Source organism: Mesoplodon densirostris, chromosome 17 (genome assembly GCF_025265405.1).
Source record: "Mesoplodon densirostris isolate mMesDen1 chromosome 17, mMesDen1 primary haplotype, whole genome shotgun sequence".
Taxonomy (NCBI): domain Eukaryota; kingdom Metazoa; phylum Chordata; class Mammalia; order Artiodactyla; family Ziphiidae; genus Mesoplodon; species Mesoplodon densirostris.
The window spans coordinates 57,700,742-57,719,953 of record NC_082677.1 but is presented as its reverse complement, the minus strand read 5'-3'; the positions used below and the strand labels follow the sequence as shown (position 1 = coordinate 57,719,953).

Sequence of the window (19,212 nt, the reverse complement as noted above, 5' to 3'; positions counted from 1 at the left end):
TTTGCATCAAGTTTCTATATCCACTGGGAAATTAAAAAATTAAAGAGGAAAACATGAGACCCCAAACCCCAAATTTTAGTTAATACATAGTGCCATTCCAGTGCTAAAAGAGTGGTGCTACCCAATTATAAGAATATAGATATATTTAGAGTTCAGGACTGAATAAGTATTTGGTATAAAAAACGACATTTATTTATTTTATGGAGACTTTCTTCATAGCACCCATAGATCCAGTGCAACAAGAGTTCCAGATGATACACCTACATAGGATTTCAATTACAGAATTGTTTCTAAGGGGAAAACATAGCAGCAGCTATAGCAACATGATTCATGTGAAGAAAAACACATTAAATAGAATGCAATCCAATATCTCTAACATTTTGAATATGAATCTAATATCAATGTTGCAACAGATTATGATGTAGTGGGATTAAGAGTTAGTTTAAAATTATTTATCCAAAATTCTTATGTGATTATCATATTTATGTATGCATTTATTTACTACCTGATAGATACTAAATTCAGAACTTTTAAAAACTAATTTAAGGTTTATTTTCTAAAAGTTTTCTTCATTTTATCATAAATGACATTCTTATTTTCTTTTGTTTCATTGTAACCCCCATTCCAACTGCATGGGAAATTTCCTGTTTCACATAATAATTTTCAAATAGAAAGGAATCTTTATGAGTAGTAAGTAAAATAAGTTGGGAGTAAAATTAAATCAAACATTGCTCCTCCCATTGTGATATTTATAGGCTTCTCATAGCTGTGATGCAGAGTATGCATAAATAATTGTTTAATATCTTTTTTTTGCGATTTTGAAATAACATTTTTAAAAGGGTTATCTTTAGCATGTATGTCAGACATTGGAATTAATTAAAATAAATGAATACAAAAGGTATGTGAAAATACATACTACTTATTGAATCACCATGCAAAATACCTAGAGATCAGACTTCAGTTATTTGCCTAATTTCCCACATAAACATATTTTTTCCAACTATTTTTGAATAATTAAACAATGTTTATCTTCATTCTCTGGCATTGTAAGTAATGTTGCTTTTAGTATTATTCATACCACATTTAATACACTAACTTTTAATGTAATTTTATTTAAAAAATTTTTGCAAATAGAAATTTAACCTTATAAAATTTGAATAAAATATCTACAGTGTTTAACTTTAATACAGGTATTTAATTTCTGCCAATACATATGATTGTATCTTTTCAAGTTGTTTACAAAATGTGCATAATATATGATATATTATGATACATTTTATCAATATGAAGACCTTAAATTTTCTTACTTAGTTGTCTAGATGTTATGTCATTTTTTTCCAGTTCAACAAACAAAAATGTAATACAGACAATTAAGAGAGTATTTATGTCATGCATATGAATACCCACATTCTATAGGTAAACAGAAATCTGTATCTCAGTAACGTTCATAGAATCACAGTTCAAGTGTTTAAAAAGAGATTCAAATTATTGAATATCCATTCATTTTTTTCTCTTTAAAAGAATTTAATATGTTCTAGCATATGATGAAATGGCTTTAATATCCAAGATGTATAATAGGTTTTAATGAAATTCATTTTAAAAACAACTGATCTTAATTAGTCTAGTTTAAACATTATTTGAATGCACAAATAAATAGCCACATCAAATTTATTTATGAATAAGTCAACCAATTATTTTTAAGTAACAAATAGTGATTTCATCTTTAAATCATAAATAGCAGTTCAAATTAAGCAATTGTTAATGAACATTAATAACAGGAAACTGATTTGGTAGTAAGAAATAAGAGAAAATAGCAGGAGGAAAAGATCTTTCCCCCAAAAAAATCTAACTTTCACCTTGATTATGTTAGATATTTTAAAAAGGTGCTTTTTTGAGTGTTATTCCTCATTATTCCACATTAGGCTAGTATTCTTAGAATGAAGTGCATTTTTCTTATTTACCATCAGATTTCCATTGAAATATTTTGATAGTTGCTATATCTTATGAATCAAATATTGATTTACTATAGTTGTTGGCTATGAGAGTGAGTCTTTTACAAACAAAAGCACAATATTAACATATCTTAATGTTTTAATATTATATATTTAATATCTAATTGGTTATTAATTTGGAAAGAAAATTATAAGTGTTTGTAAAAGAAAAAATAGTTAAGTATTTAAAATCCATAAAGTTATGTAGTTGTATTCCAATATTCTTTAATAGGCAAAAGTAGTGACTGAAGGGAATTTTGAAATATATTAATGTTACATATGATGATGAAGTATTAAAACACATGACTATATAGTCAAACAGCTTCACATTCTCAACTCATGAAGAAGTATTAAAACACATGACTATATAGTCAAACAGCTTCACATTCTCAACTCATGAACTCTCCAAAATATTCTAAGTGACCGCAAGAAGTAAATACTTCATCATCCAAATATTCAAGGTTAAAATGAGGTAAGTTTGTTTGGAGAGAAAGAGTTTATATTTGGGTATTGAAACAGCTTAAAGACTTCTAAAATTGTGCTGTTTGGGGTCCATAAGTGCAATTCTAAAGCCATTTCATTTAAGCCTCTTGTTCTCTGTCTCTAAGTTTAACAAAATATGTAAAGTACATATTAATAATAATCTATTTTATTGTACTTCAAATATGAAGACAGGTAAATTTTTAAGAATATATAACATTTCCTAAATTATAATTGATGTATAAAAAACCTTAGAAAAATATGTCAATATATATTCAAAAAATACTGTATCCTATAGTCACGGTGCCTTATGACTAAATGAAATGATATTTTAAAATATTAAAATTCTCCCACTGAAATATACATGCAGTGAGCCCTAGAGAAAAGCGTGTCCCTGTGTAGGAAGCTGCCCTGAGGAATGTATTATTCCTTCTGGATTATTTTTTCCCTGGAGGTAACATTCTCATTAAAAGGATGAACTGATTTTCTCACACCCAGAGGAAAGCACATAGTGCTCAGAAAAGCTTTCTAAATAGATAAATACCTCACCAGGCTAAAACACCAGGAGCATATCTGTGAAATGCCTGAAAATTTCACCAGTATCTCGATTAAGGCAGACTCTGAACAGTAATGTAAGACAGAACAGCAATCCTTACTTTCCTTAATTATTTAAAAAAGTTAGCCAGTTATACCAGCAAAACAAAACTAATAATTAAAATTCAAAATTGGGATAAGTTTTATGTCTTAGTGCTCAAGTCTCATTTCCATTTTTCTTTAACTATCTGAACATTTTTTAGAAAAGTGGACTAAAATTGGAGCCATGTGGAAAGTATTTCCCGTGTTTATTATAAATATATTTAAAATTCACTAGTAGAATTCCCAGTGGTTCCCTAATATAAATTTGCATGCCAAGGTACTAAACAGTTGCCTAATATCCTAATTGATATTTTAGGCATCCTTGAAGTTTATGGCAAGGTAAATGGTGTTGTGATAGACAGCTTAGGATCTTTATAGTATTCACGAATTCACTTTAGTCTGTAGACATCTATAAATACGTATCTGTTAGTTCATTTGGAGAGTGCCTACTAATTGCGAGGTATCGTTCTATGATCTGGCGATAGACATAGCCATTATCTCAAATATCTCTTTTTCCTACTCTACCTTTATTTAGATAAATTTTGGCAAGTTAGAGAGAAAAATAATGAATTAATTCTGGATTAATAAATTCTCTGTTGCACTGAATAGAAACATAATATTTATATAGAACAATATAAATACTGCAAGATGATATTAGTAAGATCCTTTTATTAGGTATGAATGTCAGCTTGCTACTCTTCCAACATCTTTCAGAACATTATTTTAATGTCTTGAGTTTCTGTTCTCTTCCTTATAGAGAAGGTAATGATTTATTATTATGTTTATTGTTGATTTGTCATTGCTACCATTTTAATTCTAACCATTAGAGTTCTCTGTTTATACCAATCTATAAAGATTCCTTTAAGCATCTGAGGAGGAACTCAGATTGTCACTGAAACTAGTAAATAGCAATTGTAGTGATATTTGAATGGAAGTAATTTCATTATTGGATTAACAACTAAATTTATACCAGAACAGAAAAAAGAAATCAGTACTATCTATACTATTAATCATTATATAGGAGAGCAGTTGCTAAATTTAGAATATAAAAATGATGAATGATATATCACATATTTATTCTACCTTTTGCAGTTAACTCTGCAAAAAAAATAAGCGAAGGAGCCTTATATATTATATATGGCACAGATTATTGATACATCGTTGTATTTTATGGAATCTTATCTAATAAAAAATAAGTATGCCCAAGAATGTTTGAATTAAAACCAAAATAATGGAAATTATCTCACACATAATTTCAAAATGTGTTAAATGCACACAAAATAAGCAAATATAATAAAATTGCAATTTAGAAACAGCATTCAATTTTTTGAGAAATAAATACTGATCATATATTTTTGAAATATACTGAAAGTTCAATATTATTTCAAAGAGTAAGAATATGTAATAAAGTCAATAAGACTACACTAAGTTCTTTCCTTTTCAAAGAAGATGTACTTTTAAATTTACTGTAAAGTATCTACAAGTGACTATGCAATTTTGTAAACAAAGAAACTTAATGGAGAAACTGAAAACTACATTTCAAAGTAATATATATACATACATATATATAAAGAGAGAGAAAAAAGAAGTTTTTATCTGAAAGATATGATCATAACTTTCATAGGTATATAGTATAAACAGCAATGATAATTAATTACATGTTGTTAAATTTAGAAAAAACCACAGTTTACATACACCCAGCAGAGAAAATGGAGATCTAAATTTTTTGAGTTCTTCATAAACCAAGTGCATTGTATTAATTTTTACAAATCGAAAATAGGCAGAGACACAAAGGAAGTTACCAAAGGACACACCATCTGCAATGGGAAAAGGAACATAATTTGGAATTTTAGAATCATCTTCTGCCTTGTTGCCAGTGGCTACCATTTGGTATAAAACAACAGCAAATAATATGCAACTATTATTTTGTTATTTCAGGCACAGCTAATTAGCTTTCAATGAAGGAAAACATTAACATTACATGACTGATAAACCAAATCAACAGTAAAAATAAAAATCCAACTGACAGTATATTTGTATAGCAAAGCTAATTCACATTTTGTTAGAAAAATAATTTAAAGAGAAGAAATCCAAAATTTCTTTACAAAATATGTCAGAGTTTAGTCTCAAAAAATGAACATAAATCTTCAAAGAAAACAAACAGATTTGGAGAGTTTGGGACTCTCATCACATCTGCTCTTACTTCCTGTAGATATACACCAGCTTACAAACAACTTATCCTAGCACAGTCAGAAATACCGAAAATATCTTTCCTCTACTCATTATTTTGTTCTAACATACTGAAAAATAGCCTTGGCAATTCTGTCTTCCCCTTTACAATTTTTTTTTTTTTGGTCCTAAATCTATTGGATCAGATTTTCTAAGTTTTATTTTCCATCCTGGAAGTGATTCTCATAATATTTGATGTTGACATATTTTTATTGAATTGACCTTTTGCAGTGTTTTCAAGTACATGAGCAGTTAGAAATTTGGGGAAAAGCTTTTGTTGTGAACTGCAATTATAATATTCTCTCTGGAAGAACATACTTTTTAGTTACTACTGCTGCTTGCCTTAGAACGTCTAGGGGTCTGTGAGGGTCAGGACAGTTTACAAAAGGAGCTTTTGGAGACTCCAAGTCAATGTAAATCTTTAACACTTAAATTTACATTTTTAATAGAGCATTCACATATAGTAAAACAGTCCCTTCTGGTTGTAAAGTTATTCATTCTTATTTTTCCTTTATTTAATCTTGATTTCTTTATAATATAAACCTACATAGAATCTGCTACTTCATATGTTATATATAAAGAATTAATAACTCTGAGCTCCTAGAGAACAATGCCTGAGAATTCATGACTGTGATACATAAATTTTAATATTGGAGGAAAAAAATTTATTTAAACATGGTTGAAAGTTCAAATTTTCTCATGGTCCAGCAGATCATATGAAATTATATGAAGGTGCTAGGTTAGGGTAATATGGAGGGTGCTTATCTAGCCTAAAGGCATTCAAATTCAAATTTATTTATTTTAAATGGAAATAAAATTGTTCTGATCAAATGAAACAGATTTTCCAGGCTTTTGCCCGTGGGTCACCACTTGGTGAGTATTGCTTTAGTGTTTATAAGCACACAATAGTGGCATTTTGTAAACTATACGCACTACCCAGTTAATCAAAGTGTGTAATTTAAGTATGTTAATATTCAAAGATGTTTTCACCTTTATATTTAGCTGCTGTGTATTTAAGATGATTATTAAGTGAGTGACAAGTCCATAGTGACAGTTTAATATCCACATCCTCACACTCACGTTGTCGTGCTTACACTACACTTGGATTGTTATATTTGGAATGACTTGGGATAATCTTTAATTTGACTTCAAAATTCATGTTAAGTTAGCAAATGGGAGAAATATACCAACTTCTTTTCAATTTTTTTGGGGGGAAGGAGGAAACGATTTGAGTTGCAAAAATTAAACATAATAATAGGGACCATTTTCAATACGCTTAAAAATGGGCACAAAGCTTTTAAATGATGGTGTAGGCCAAAGCCATAATAGGACAATAAGATGACATCCTATGCAAAAGAAAAGAAATCCTCAATCAGATAAACTTTCTTAAATGAAGACAGAGTTCACTGTTGAAAGTAAAAAGATTTTGCAAGCCATATGAAACAAGCAATTTTATAAAATGTATAATTTTACACAAACACCCAGTGTAATGATTTTTTCTATATATACAACTTTGTTAGCTTCGGACAAGATATTTTACATTTAGAATCCAAATAGTTAATATTTATCACATATTTTTTTCCTGTTAAAATTTCTAATGAAATACTTAATTTTCACCTAAGACTTGGGGCTTTTTAATCGTAACTGGGTAACAAAACATCATTGTTCTGATTGAATGAATTTAAATGGCAGAATGGTGAATGATTTTAAATATTCTCTGAGTAATATGAGTAATTTCTGGATCTGAATGTTCACAGTTGGAATCACTTACATAAATATACTATTCACTAGCTTTAAAAATTTGGAGATAATTATAAAATTGAGGGATACTGTTTGCGTGAGACCAAATTTAATTTATACTTTAACAAGTGTTAGTTCATAACTGTATATTTTAATATTTGCTACCTAAATGTCAATCAAAAAGAAAAACATAAAGGAAAAATTTTATGTGTATTTGTATACCTTCAGGGGACTTTAGCGAGGGCAGAGTTCAGTAATATAAAGAAAAACATGCACTATGAACTTTACATTGAGTTGACCAAAAAGTTCGTTCAGGTTTTTCCATTAAGATGTTATGGAAGAAACCTGAACTGAATTTTTGGCCAATCCAATACTTGGGAGTGGAGATTTAAAGTCAATATTAAAACTCAGGATTTAGATAAATTTGATAGCTATAACTTTCCTATTATTCGGATTTTCAGACGTGAAATACTCTTATTGACTTTGGACTTAAATAGAGCAAAAATATTATATTGTAATGTTAAAAAGCATGATTTTAAATGGATAATTTATACAGATATACCATTACAGGTAAATATATCTATTAGTCAGGTATTCCTTTTCACATATCAATTTTTTTTTTTTTTTGCGGTACGCAGGCCTCTCACTGTTGTGGCCTCTCCCATTGTGGAGCACAGGCTCCGGACGCGCAGGCTCAGCGGCCATGGCTCACGGGCCCAGCTGCTCCGCGGCATGTGGGATCTTCCTGGACCGGGGCACGAACCCGTGTCCCCTGCAGCGGCAGGCGGACTCTCAACCACTGCGCCACCAGGGAAGCCCATACACATATCAATTTTTACATTGACTATTTAAAATTTTAGTCTACAAGAGCCTGATGAACCTCTCTTGGATAAAACACGCTGGTAAGGTCTCTATAGTAGTATCTGACAAAAATTTTACTAATCAATTAACATGGGTTACTGCTACCCTTCATGTTTTATTTAAATAGACATGTATTCAATTACAAATTGAAAATACAGTTATTTTAGTTTCAATACTCAATATTAAGTTGTATTTTTAATGAACTATACAGTAAGATTCTTAAAAAATGTGTTAGCTGGAAACACTAGAAATTATTACTGGTGGTAGAAATCAATTTGTAAGAAACTCTAAAATATGTATATTCCAGAACACTAAAAAGTAACCAAAATTTGCTACTAGCATATATATGCTTCAGTGCTGGAGTATCACAAATTTGAATTGAGTTTACATTGTGATACATTGGAAATATGTCTTAAAATGTAATGATCTTCAAATAAGTTTGTTGAAAGTCGACCAAGATGCTGATGAACCTTCAATTTGAAAAAGCCACAATTCTACTTCTGCATATCTTAACTTAAAAAACAATTCACCCTTAAAATCATTGTTTCATATTTTCCACTTTTAGAAACACATGTAATTTTGAAGCATGAACCTGTTTATTTTATAGTAGAAATATACAATATTCCTTCATGTTCACTGATAAAGTACCTAATTAAAAAAAACTCATTGGAAGACTTCCACTCAACATATCTCTATGAATATTACTTTTCTTCTGTAAATGACTTTCTTAATATCTAATAAAAATGTATCTGATATACTTAGCATTATACTATATATCATTATATTTTTTGACAGTAAATAGAAAGTGAGAAAGTCAAATTATTTTGAATTTGCATTACATCAGTTCTCTATGAAATATTTATGTTTTGATCTTCAAAAGTTCTTTTTATAAGAAATAATCTAAATCACTCAAATTTAAGGTTAAATGTTGTCCTTTTAAAAAATGAGTATAAAAGCTATTCATTTTATAATACTGGCACAACTACCATGAGAAATGTTTGACCTGTGTCTTGTAAGCCAAATGATTTGCCATAAATAGAGGAAGAAAAGTGTATTATTGTCAGACTCAAAGATTATACTGCATCAGATTCTTTTCTTTCCCCCCAGTCTAACATGCCTAAAGAGTAGAACTCAAACGTATAATTTGAAATAATTAAAAAATGGAAATGAAAATTGGGTATGCAATGCTTTAATAATATATTTTTGTATGCCATATACGTGCTACATATATTACCAATGGAAATATATATATGGATAGTTATAGATAGGCATTAAATTGAATTAAAATCAAATTAATGATAAAATGCACAGTTGTCAAATGCAATATTAATTGATATATAAGTTTCTTAGGATTGAGATCTTAGATAATTATTTTTAGGTACATGCCTAATGTCCATCCAACTACTTTAATTTTATTGTCATGTATTTGTATTTGCAAAATAGTAGAGAACTTCAATGGGTATGAGGAACATTATGCATAAACTAGTTAATTTAATAGCAGTTTAATTATCAGTTTCATATTTTATTTCCTTTGAAAAACAATTCATTAAATGCTCCTGCCTTCCAGAGTTTAAATCGGTTCTTTTGTTGTTTTCAGTTCTTCTTTCTCAGTGTAAAATTTGTTCTTAAAATGAGTTAAAAAGAAATATTTTGCCACCTTTGCAAATATCTTAATTTGGGGCCATCTGAAAGTGCAACAAAAGCATGTTTCCAAATGAATTGGAAACATATTTGTGGTCTGCTTTATTTTCATTAATTTGGAGTTGTGTGACTTTGGGAACGACCTATTGAGCTCTTGAAATGAAGTAGCCAGTTTTTGGCATTTCAAACAAGGACTGAACTATTCTCACTCTTTCCTTTGTCCTACTGAAAAATAAAGAAGAGAAAGGATAAGAAGAGAGAAGGAGGGAGGGAAGGGTGAGATGTAAGGAAAAAAAGAAGAGAGTCAGGAAATAAGAGTAAGGAGAGAAAAGTATACATATTTAATTTGAATAATTTGCTAACTTAGTAACAAGAATAGAATTAATGATATAGGGCAAGAAACTGGTAACTTAGGTTAAGTTCTTAAGTTCTAAACTTTTCCACATTTTGTGTGGCTTTTTCATTACACACTAGTTTGATTTTCCTATTGAGGTTGAGGGAACAGTGGTAAGGGACAGAGTTGGATACCCAAAACATTTACCAAAAAATTCCACTTCACATAAGTAGGGGTGATAATGTTGCATAAACAAAAGATGTGTTCTGAGTCTGATATTAATGCTAAAATTGATTAATCCATAACTCCAATCATTAGTTTAGCTGTAAATTATTTTGAATGTCAGCATACAAGTTATCTACATTTACATGGAATATATTTACTTCCTCTGAGATAACTAAATATTTACACTATAATCATATATATAGATAAAAATAAAATTTTGTAATCTCTACCTGGAGATATATTTGTATGAGATTATGCAACAGATCAAATAGAACAAGCACAAAGAGTAAGCTTAGTTTGCATCCAAATTTTAATTGATGCCTGAAACATTACATATTGTTGTTCTCCAAAATTCTATGGAGAGAATTTGCAGGGTTCCTTAATCCAGTCATATACCACAGATATACCCAATCTAATTATTTACTCAGTATACCTGAAAAACCAAAATTCAAATATTCAAAACCACACAAATTATGTTCTGTTGTATATGCTAATGTATTGGCAGGAAACCATGTATAAGGAGAAAAATAATTCGTTTTTCTATATAGTTTCATGATTCTGCATGTTAAAAATTTTTCAAGTTTATGAGGGCAAGGATAAGTTTACTTTTATCCTCTTAATACAGATGGGAAGAGTATAATTTAAAAATTAGAAGTAACTTCTTTCCATAAATCATATAATTGTTATTTTTTGAGACTAAAAAAATACTGGATACCTTACGAAGAGTAGAGGTAGAAATGAACCACCTACGGTGAGTGTATATGTAACAAGATTATGTGAAATAGTGCTGGTTTGAAAATAATAATATTATTTTGTAAATCTTTGAAAAATACATCAACAAACTTTCTCTGGAAGCTACTTATATTGTCCAGAACTACATTTTTGACTTCATGTAATTCTTACCTCTTACTTTTAATGCATCAATTAAGAACTAAAAACTTAGTTACATGGAGGATTCCACTTTGTATTAATATTTTATAAATCATACAACACTGCCATATCTACATATAATAATATTGTGAAAGCGATTTTGATGTTTTTTAAAGAAAAGTAACTCCCACTGTGAAGAAAAAATTAACCACAACCCCAACTGTGATGTCAAATGCTAGTATTTATATTTATCTTACAATGCTGGATCTAATATGGAGGAGGTAGATGGAGAGCAGGAGATACATTTTTTAAATGATAATATCACGGCATTAAGTTTATTCCTTTCCCCTTTGAAAAAAAAATTTGCAAGGGAAAACGTTACACAGAATGGGGATAGTTTACTTCACTTGGCCAATGTAGCGTTACTAATTATTTTTTAACTCCTTAGGGAAAATGTTACCACCTGTTCAATCTGAATTCAAGTAGTTACTGTCAATTTACTCACGGATGAATGCTGCCTCTTTGTGGCAGAATGCCATGGAAAATATTCCTTAAACATAAAGTTCATGAACAGCCCTTGATGTTGTATACATTCCAGGTGAGATTATGGGGAGATCCACCAACACGAATAAAGCACATGGCTCTTTAAGTTTCGATGAATTCAAAAGTTTCCTACCCATAAATATTATCTAATTCACTGGCCAACCTTACTCAGAGATGAACAGCTTATACTCACCAAACATTTTGAACATTTAGGATATAGATCAACTTGAGATAAAGTACCCATCATAATTGTTGAAGGTAGTTTTACACAAGTTAAACTATGAAAAATTGTAGACCGAATAAATAACACTGGCATGACAAAATACAAAATCAATGTGCAATACATTACTTACCATGCTCCACATGTTAGATGAATACTTCAGTAAGGAAAAGAAGGATACAGTTGAAATTTCATTAAAAAACACATTAAATGACACATTTAGATAAACATATTTCCCTGAACCAACAAAGGTGTAATTATATATATTTGATAATTCGGGGAACATTTTTTTTCTTTTAGGAATAGAAGTTAGCTACTATGTCTTAAATTATTAATAATGGTGATTCAGTCAATCACACGTAGCTGTTTCTTTTGTACCTTAAGTAATCATTACTTCAGTCCCTCATATGTGACATAGTTATCAAGTGTTTATTCAGAAACTATTTAAAAAATTACATGTGCTGGGATACATGAGACTGTAACAACAGTAGCCCCATCTTACAGATATCCTGTTCGTGGTTATTATCATTGCTTGCTGCCCAGAGGGATAAAGACATTGTATAGAGATTTGTACAGTCCATCATTTGGTCTTCTGAGGTGCCAGTACACGTGGATCTGTACAAATGCAGCTGGGTTTGGTTAAACAATCAAAAATCGGCTACAATAGTAGTCAGATCAATACATCATTTTGGTTGACTAATAAAAATACTTTTAAATCTTCTCTAACAAAACCAGAAACTTGCACATGATTCTCACTGGAATGGCCCAATTAATTGCCCTAAATCTTTTTCTTTTATACATTGGGATACAATGGGTTTTTTTTGTTGTTGTTGTTAAATTACAGATCCAATTGGGTGGGTTGCATTGACTTTTAAGATTCTGCCATTAAGTTCTCCATATTTTAATGATTTAAAATGCCTTCCTGATATCACTTCAGTTTTGGAAATGCAGCTCCTGATATAGTGTGACACCTCTGTGAAAATCATAGGCTAAATAGTGAAGGAAAGAGAAATGCTAAATGTGCATATAAAAATAGGTGCTACAATAAAATATTTGTATATTTCATCAATAAGTTATTTTGACTAATCAATTATGGATCATATAGCTCTGTAATTTTAATGATTTGTCCACATCTATGGTGATCTTTTCAAGATCACAATACGTTTGTTCTTTTAATTCAAATGTCCAGAATGCATACAAACACATCCTTTAAAAAGAAAGGAAAGGAATGAGAGAGGAGGAAGAAGGCAGGGAGGAAGGGAAAGAGAGGAAGCAGAAAGGGGGGGGGCGGAGAGAGAAAGAGAGAGAGAGAGAAAGAGAGAGAACAAACCTTCTATTAAAGTTGGGGTGTGCTAATCTCTCCACAAAAGCCACTTAGACCCACCCATGGCTCAAAGGGGGAGAAGGGGAGGGAGAAGGGAGCAAAAGAGGAAGAATAGAATCTATGCGCTGCCATCTCCCACCATTCTTAACACTTCCAACCACTACAAAAATTACTGAGACCTGTAACAAGTCACTCGTGAAGCAAATTGCCCTCAGTAAAGCCCTACTCTTCGTCTCCTCCACACGCAAGAAGAGAAGGTGATGTGCCCAGTTTACACAAATGTTTCCCCACGTGTAATATTAAAAGGAAATTGCACACCCTTTCAGTATCTTCCGCCGAAGCTGAGAATCTCGTGCCAAGGCACTTCACCCTAAACGTTGAAACAACACAATTAACCAAATGTGTTCGCGGTGTGTGTCTGCTTGCTTGTCGGTTTTAAACGCAAAAGCTCCAAGGGAGTTTCTCTGCCTTTAGAACTGGCTGAATGTGGTCTGTTTTTCCAGCACTTCGAGGTAGTCCGGCTCAACGTTTAGTTTTGCTTTTAACTCCAGATATTCGTTCCTGTTGGGTTCTACAAAGACAGCACTGGGGGGGCTGTAGAGCACCGGTTCCCGCAGCCTGCTGTCCCCCGCCCCCGGGTGCAAATACTGATGGGGGCGTCTCAGGTCATAATTGGGGGAGAAAGTGTAAGCAGCGGGGCTGCACGGGAATTTGGGATATTCCGGGAGGCTACTGCCGGCGGGGGCGGTGGAGCAGTGTTTGTCTGGTTCTAAAATGCCCCTGTAAAAGCGGTCGGCGTCCTGCACCGGCGACAGTAGGTCCTCCCGGGGCTCGATGGTGCTGACGCTGTAGGCGGAGCTCCGCAAGTGGTGGCTTTCCCGCCTCTCCTCCTCCCCCGGCTGCAGCTGCAGCTGCGGCGGGGGCTGTTGCTGTTGTTGCTGCTGCTGCTGCGGCTGCGGCGGCGGCGGCGGCGGCGGCGGCGGCTGCAGGTGGTGGTTGCTGCTATAGGTGACCTTGAGCTCGTGCAGGTCTTTGTAATCCTCCACGGAGTTGCCCTCTCGGGAGCGGTAGATGGGGTTTTTGCACATGTGGCCCAGCGGATGGGGGATGTATTCGTACACGTGGCCCGCGGGCGTCTTCACCTTGGGCAGCGCCGGCCCGCGGTGGTGCACGTGCGCGTGCGGGTGGCCTCCAGCGCCGCCGCCGCCACCGCCGTACACGCTGTACTGCATGTTGAAGGCGCTCACGTCGGAATTGTTGGTGCCGGTGTGGTCGCTCTGCTGCTTCTTCCTGCGCTTCATGACTAGCACGAAGAGCCCGGCGGCCACGAAGACCGACATGATGAAAACCAGCAGCAGGCTGAGGATTAACACGGACAAGGGCACCGACGACGACGCGCCTCCGCCCGCGCCCAAGCCCGCGGGGGCCCCGGTGCTGTTCAAGCGCACGGCGGGGGTCACCGCGCTGGTCCTCGCGGGGACCTGGATGGAGGAGGGCGTGGGCGTGGAAACCTCCACGTCCGAGTAGTCTGGGCACAGCAGCTCCGACTTAATGAAGCGCATATCCATCTCAGCGAACTTCTTGGGCGCCTTGCAGATGACTTCGTCCACCAAGACGCCCACTTTGAGCTGCTCGACCCACAGTTTCATGCCCACCACGTCGCAGGTACAATCCCAAGGGTTGTCGTGCAGGTCGATTTGGATGAGCGACTTCAGCTGGTCCAGAACCCCACTCACCGGCAAGGAGGTGAAGTGGTTACTCCTCAGGTTCAGCCTGAGGAGGGTCAGACCTGAGAAGACGCCTGAGGGCATGGTCTGCAGGAGGTTGTCATTCAGGAATAGCAGCTGGAGGTTGGGGACCGGATCGAAGGTCCCAGACTGAATCTCGCGTATGAGATTGTACTGGAGGAAGAGATACTGCAGGCTCTGCAGCCCGTAGAACAACTCCGGACTCAGCCTCTCGATCCTGTTGCCATTTAGGTAGAGGCGCCTCAGGTTGGTGAGATCCCCAAAGGCGCGGTCCTGGATCACGGAGATGCGGTTGTTGCCCAGATGCAGAAGGTCCAGCCCGGTGGCCTCCAGGAAGTCGCTCCTGCGCACCAGGGCGATGTAGTTCTCCGTCAGATACATCTTCTTGGGGTTGTAGGGCTTGGGCTGCAGCTCCGCGATGCTCTCGATCTTGCGTTCCTGGCAGTTGACGTTGAGGCCCAGATCGGAGATTTGCAGGTTGCAAGTGCACGCGGTGGGACACTCCAAAGGCACCGGAGATTTGGTCTGGTAGGCGATGCTGGGGCCATAGTTGCCATAGCCCAGGTCCTTGGAGGGCTGCCGAGAGGTGGGGCGCACCCTGGGCTTGTTGGGTTGGCGAGTCCCCTTGGGGGGCTTCAAGGGGGGTTTGTAAACAGCAGAGGAAGAAGTGGCCACGGAATTCACCGATGCCGGGGTGGTATGTAAATACCCCGTGGTGCTCAAAGGCGACTGCGGCCTCATCTCATAGTCTGAAATAAGTTTCCTCGGGCAAAGTTCCTGCTTGGACACCTCGTCCAAGTCCCGGCCGTGTAAGCGGAAGGGGGTCTCACAAACCACATCCCCCACCAGGGCCGAGTAGGAGATGCTGTCTAACCAATCCTTCAGAGAGATCAACTCACAGGAGCAATTCCAGGGGTTTTCCTCCAGCTGTAACTCCACAACTTTGTCCATATGCTGCAACAACCCCACGTAGGGCAGGAGTTTCAGCCGGTTCCCCCGCAGGTCCAAGTGCGTTAAGGGCACAAAACGGAAAAGGTTGTTGGGTAAACTGGACAAGAGATTGTCATTGAGGATAAGCACCTGCAACAAATGCAGTTTCCCAAAAGCGTTGGGTTCAATGACACTGATGTAATTGTAATCGACCTGTAGGTACTCCAGGCTCTCCAAGCCAAGGAAGGTATCATCACGCAGAAGTTCCAGTTTATTATTGTTCAGATGCAATCTCCTTAAACCCCGCAGCCCGTGGAAAGCCCCAGTCTCAATATCCTGGATAACATTGCTACCCAGATGCAAAATTGAAGCCCCAGTGTAATTGACAAACTCATTGGGATAGAGACGGTTCAAAAGGTTTCCAGACAACAAGAGGTGGTAGATTGGGAAACGGGGAGGGCTAATTTCAGAGAGGCTGATGATCCCCCGGTTTTCACAGCTCACAGTTAAAATGCCATCCTTTTCCTCACAAGGACATGCATTGTCACAAATTTCCCCATAATAATCGATGGTTTCTGCACACGAAAGGACGAGAGATGTTAGAGCAAAAGCTAGAGTCTGCAGCATCCAGCTCTGCATTTTTCTGTGAAGGTCCTGTTCCAAAGTTACTGGGGGGCAGCAAGTGTGCATTTTATCTCCTGCAAGGGAGAGAGGAAACAACAGAATATGACAAAAATTTAAGGGATCAATCAGAAAGTCTCTCTCTTTCCTAGTACTACTTCTCTGAAATCCAGGAGGGGCTATGAATGAACCTCCCCTCCCCCTCCACCATCCGTGGTACCTCGAAATTCTCCAGACTTTATTAAAATCTGACATTCATTTTGACTTAAAGGTTGATTTCATTTCCTAATGACAATAGGAACATGCTGCTCTTTACAAGATAAGGGCAGGTTAGGCAAACTCCCATTTTAGTATTCTTCCCGGCTCCCCCCCCCCTTTCAAAACCAATCCATAAATATACATAAAATGGCTGTCAGTTCAGTTTCATGGCTCTAATTTAAGAGAAAGGAAGCACCATTTTACAAGGTTCCCCACCTCACCTATACCCAGTCCCTCTGCCTTTCCTTCAGAACCTCTTCAGGTAACAGTTCACAGTGAAGGTCTCCCGTTTTCACAGAAAAGCCAGGAGCCACAATACTTGGGCTATTTTAAAACCATCGCAGGAAATGCCAGAGTGGGAACCTAAAGAATGCTTTCCAGAGGCAAAAAGGATGCAAGATAATGCATCAGAAGGACCCAGAAGAAGCTCTTAAATCACCAATTTTCTTCAGGAGCTTTGAGTGTGGAGAAAAAGGAGAGCGCGTTCGCTTTGATGGTGGACTTCACTATCACGCTATTAAGCACATCAGCGTCCTAATTGCATGCACGGTGCCACTTAGCAGCTCTCTGCCCTGAGAGCGCCCTGCGTCCACTTCTCCTCATTGATCATGTCAGCGACGCTACTAAACCGCATCTCTAAGCCACTGAAATAGTTCTGCACGACGGATTACAAAGAACTCTGCGAAAGCATCCGCAATCCCGGAGCACCTCTCAATACCTGGAGTTTAGGACGTTCCTACTGCTTACCGGGAACTAGCTAAAAGTAAACCAAGGACCAGCGCCAAAGCCTCTCTAACCTCGGGCTCCGCGTCTGTTTGCCACGGTATGCAAAACGAACCCTACCGAATTTGCAAGATTTGGAGTGAACTACCACCTCGCCAGCATCCCCATCTTTGGAGTTGCTTATTACATTTAATTGGCAATGCGTTATTCCTCTACCCCCCCCCCCCTTTTTCCCCCGAGAAAGGGGACTTGGGCTGATTAAGAGGCAAAATAGAAGGGTGTAAGGGAGGGAGAACAGCAAGTGACACAAGCCAGTGCTTTAATATCCGAATTTCATCTCCCCAAGGAATCAATCTGAGCCCCTCTCCCTTTTCGTTCTGGCTTTCTTTTTGTCCCCTTAAAGGCTTCCTTCGACTTCCTACTTCGAGTCGACAGCAGCACTCATAAAGGAAAGGACATAAATGGAGCGAGTGTGTGAGCGTGTGTGAGTGCGTGTTGCGTTGGTTGGGGGAAGGGGGGGGTGGGAATATTTAGTAGAAATGCTGGGCTCGGGGAACCAATGCCTTTTCTCTGGTCAGCCTTGCCTCTCTGCCTCGCCACCAACGAAGTCTGATGTCGAATCGCAACCTCAAACTAAAGCCAAGACGTTTCTGAGCCACGGGTTCAAGCCTGGAGACCTCATCTTCATCCCCGAGCCGACTCCAGCCCGCGTTATTAACAGCCCCTGCATTCTCACGCATATCTGCAAGTGTGCCTGCGAATCATTCACGTGTGGCCACCCAGACGTGTCGAGACGGATGGGAACCCACAGTGTATAAACGTCGCAAGTATCTCCGACCTCCCAACGCAAAGACAAACACCTCCCGGCTTCAAAGCGGCCAAAACGCCCTCTATGAAAGCAAAACGTTTACCTTGACATTTCCGTTCTCCGCGGGATCAAATCTGCACATCCATTCAAGTGGGGTTGGGTCCCCTCCCCCTCCCTCACGGTGCTTCCCCGCCCCCATTCACCTGCCGCCCCTCTGACAGCCCATCGCAAAATGTGTCCAGCCAGTATTAAAGTCGAGCGTTTACAACTTTAATTCAGTTCTGGATAGCCAGGGTCGAGGAGCTTCCTCTCACCCCACTCCCTTTCCCCTCCTCCTGGCCAACAAAGGAGCCCCAAAATTTGAAAAAATAAAGTTGAATCAGCCGGGGAAGGCTGACATTCTGACTGGGAAACGCACCTCCGATGTAAATTCGCGGGTACGCGGCACATTCTGAGATTCTCAGATTTTTTTTTTTAATGGAGGGCGGGGGCGGGGTAATTGTATTTGTTTTTCCCCAAAGAATTTAAACCCTGGATCGTGGCCCTGAACATCCCTGCATTAAACAACGTGGGGCCGGGCGGGCTGAAGCCCAGCACCCAGGCCGGAACCGCGGTTCCGGGCACAGCTGCTCCCACAGCGGCCCAGGCAGAAGCGCCCGGAGTTCCAGGACGCGAGGGTCCCCCTCCCCCATCCCGCCCCGAAGCGAAGGAAGGGAAGGGGGGGGGAGGGCGGAGAGGGAAAGAAAGCCACTCGGCCGCCACACACACAGACACACATACTGGAGCCTCTTTTGCAAAGTAAACGGCCGACTTACCCCGTCTCACATCTCCAAGGCCCACTCATCATAGCCACCCTTACAAAAAAATACCTCTTTGGGGTGTGCACCGGGGTTCGGAAGCCGAGGGAGGGCGAGCGCTGCGATCCGAGCGGCTGGAGAAAAGAGGCGCCCGGACGCCGCCAGCCCCGGGCCGCCGCCGTGGTGGCGACCGCGGGTTCCGGGGCTCCCCAACCGGCTCTCCCCCGCGCTCT

General features: G+C 37.7%; 1 protein-coding gene across 1 annotated transcript; it reads right to left on the bottom strand.

Annotated features, from left to right (window-relative positions):
- Window positions 1–13,564: 13,564 nt before the first annotated feature.
- SLITRK5 (SLIT and NTRK like family member 5) lies at window positions 13,565–16,462 on the bottom strand. Its single transcript, XM_060080233.1, has one exon. It carries the CDS (start codon window positions 16,460–16,462, stop codon window positions 13,565–13,567), a length of 2,898 nt encoding a protein of 965 aa, XP_059936216.1.
- Window positions 16,463–19,212: the final 2,750 nt, after the last annotated feature.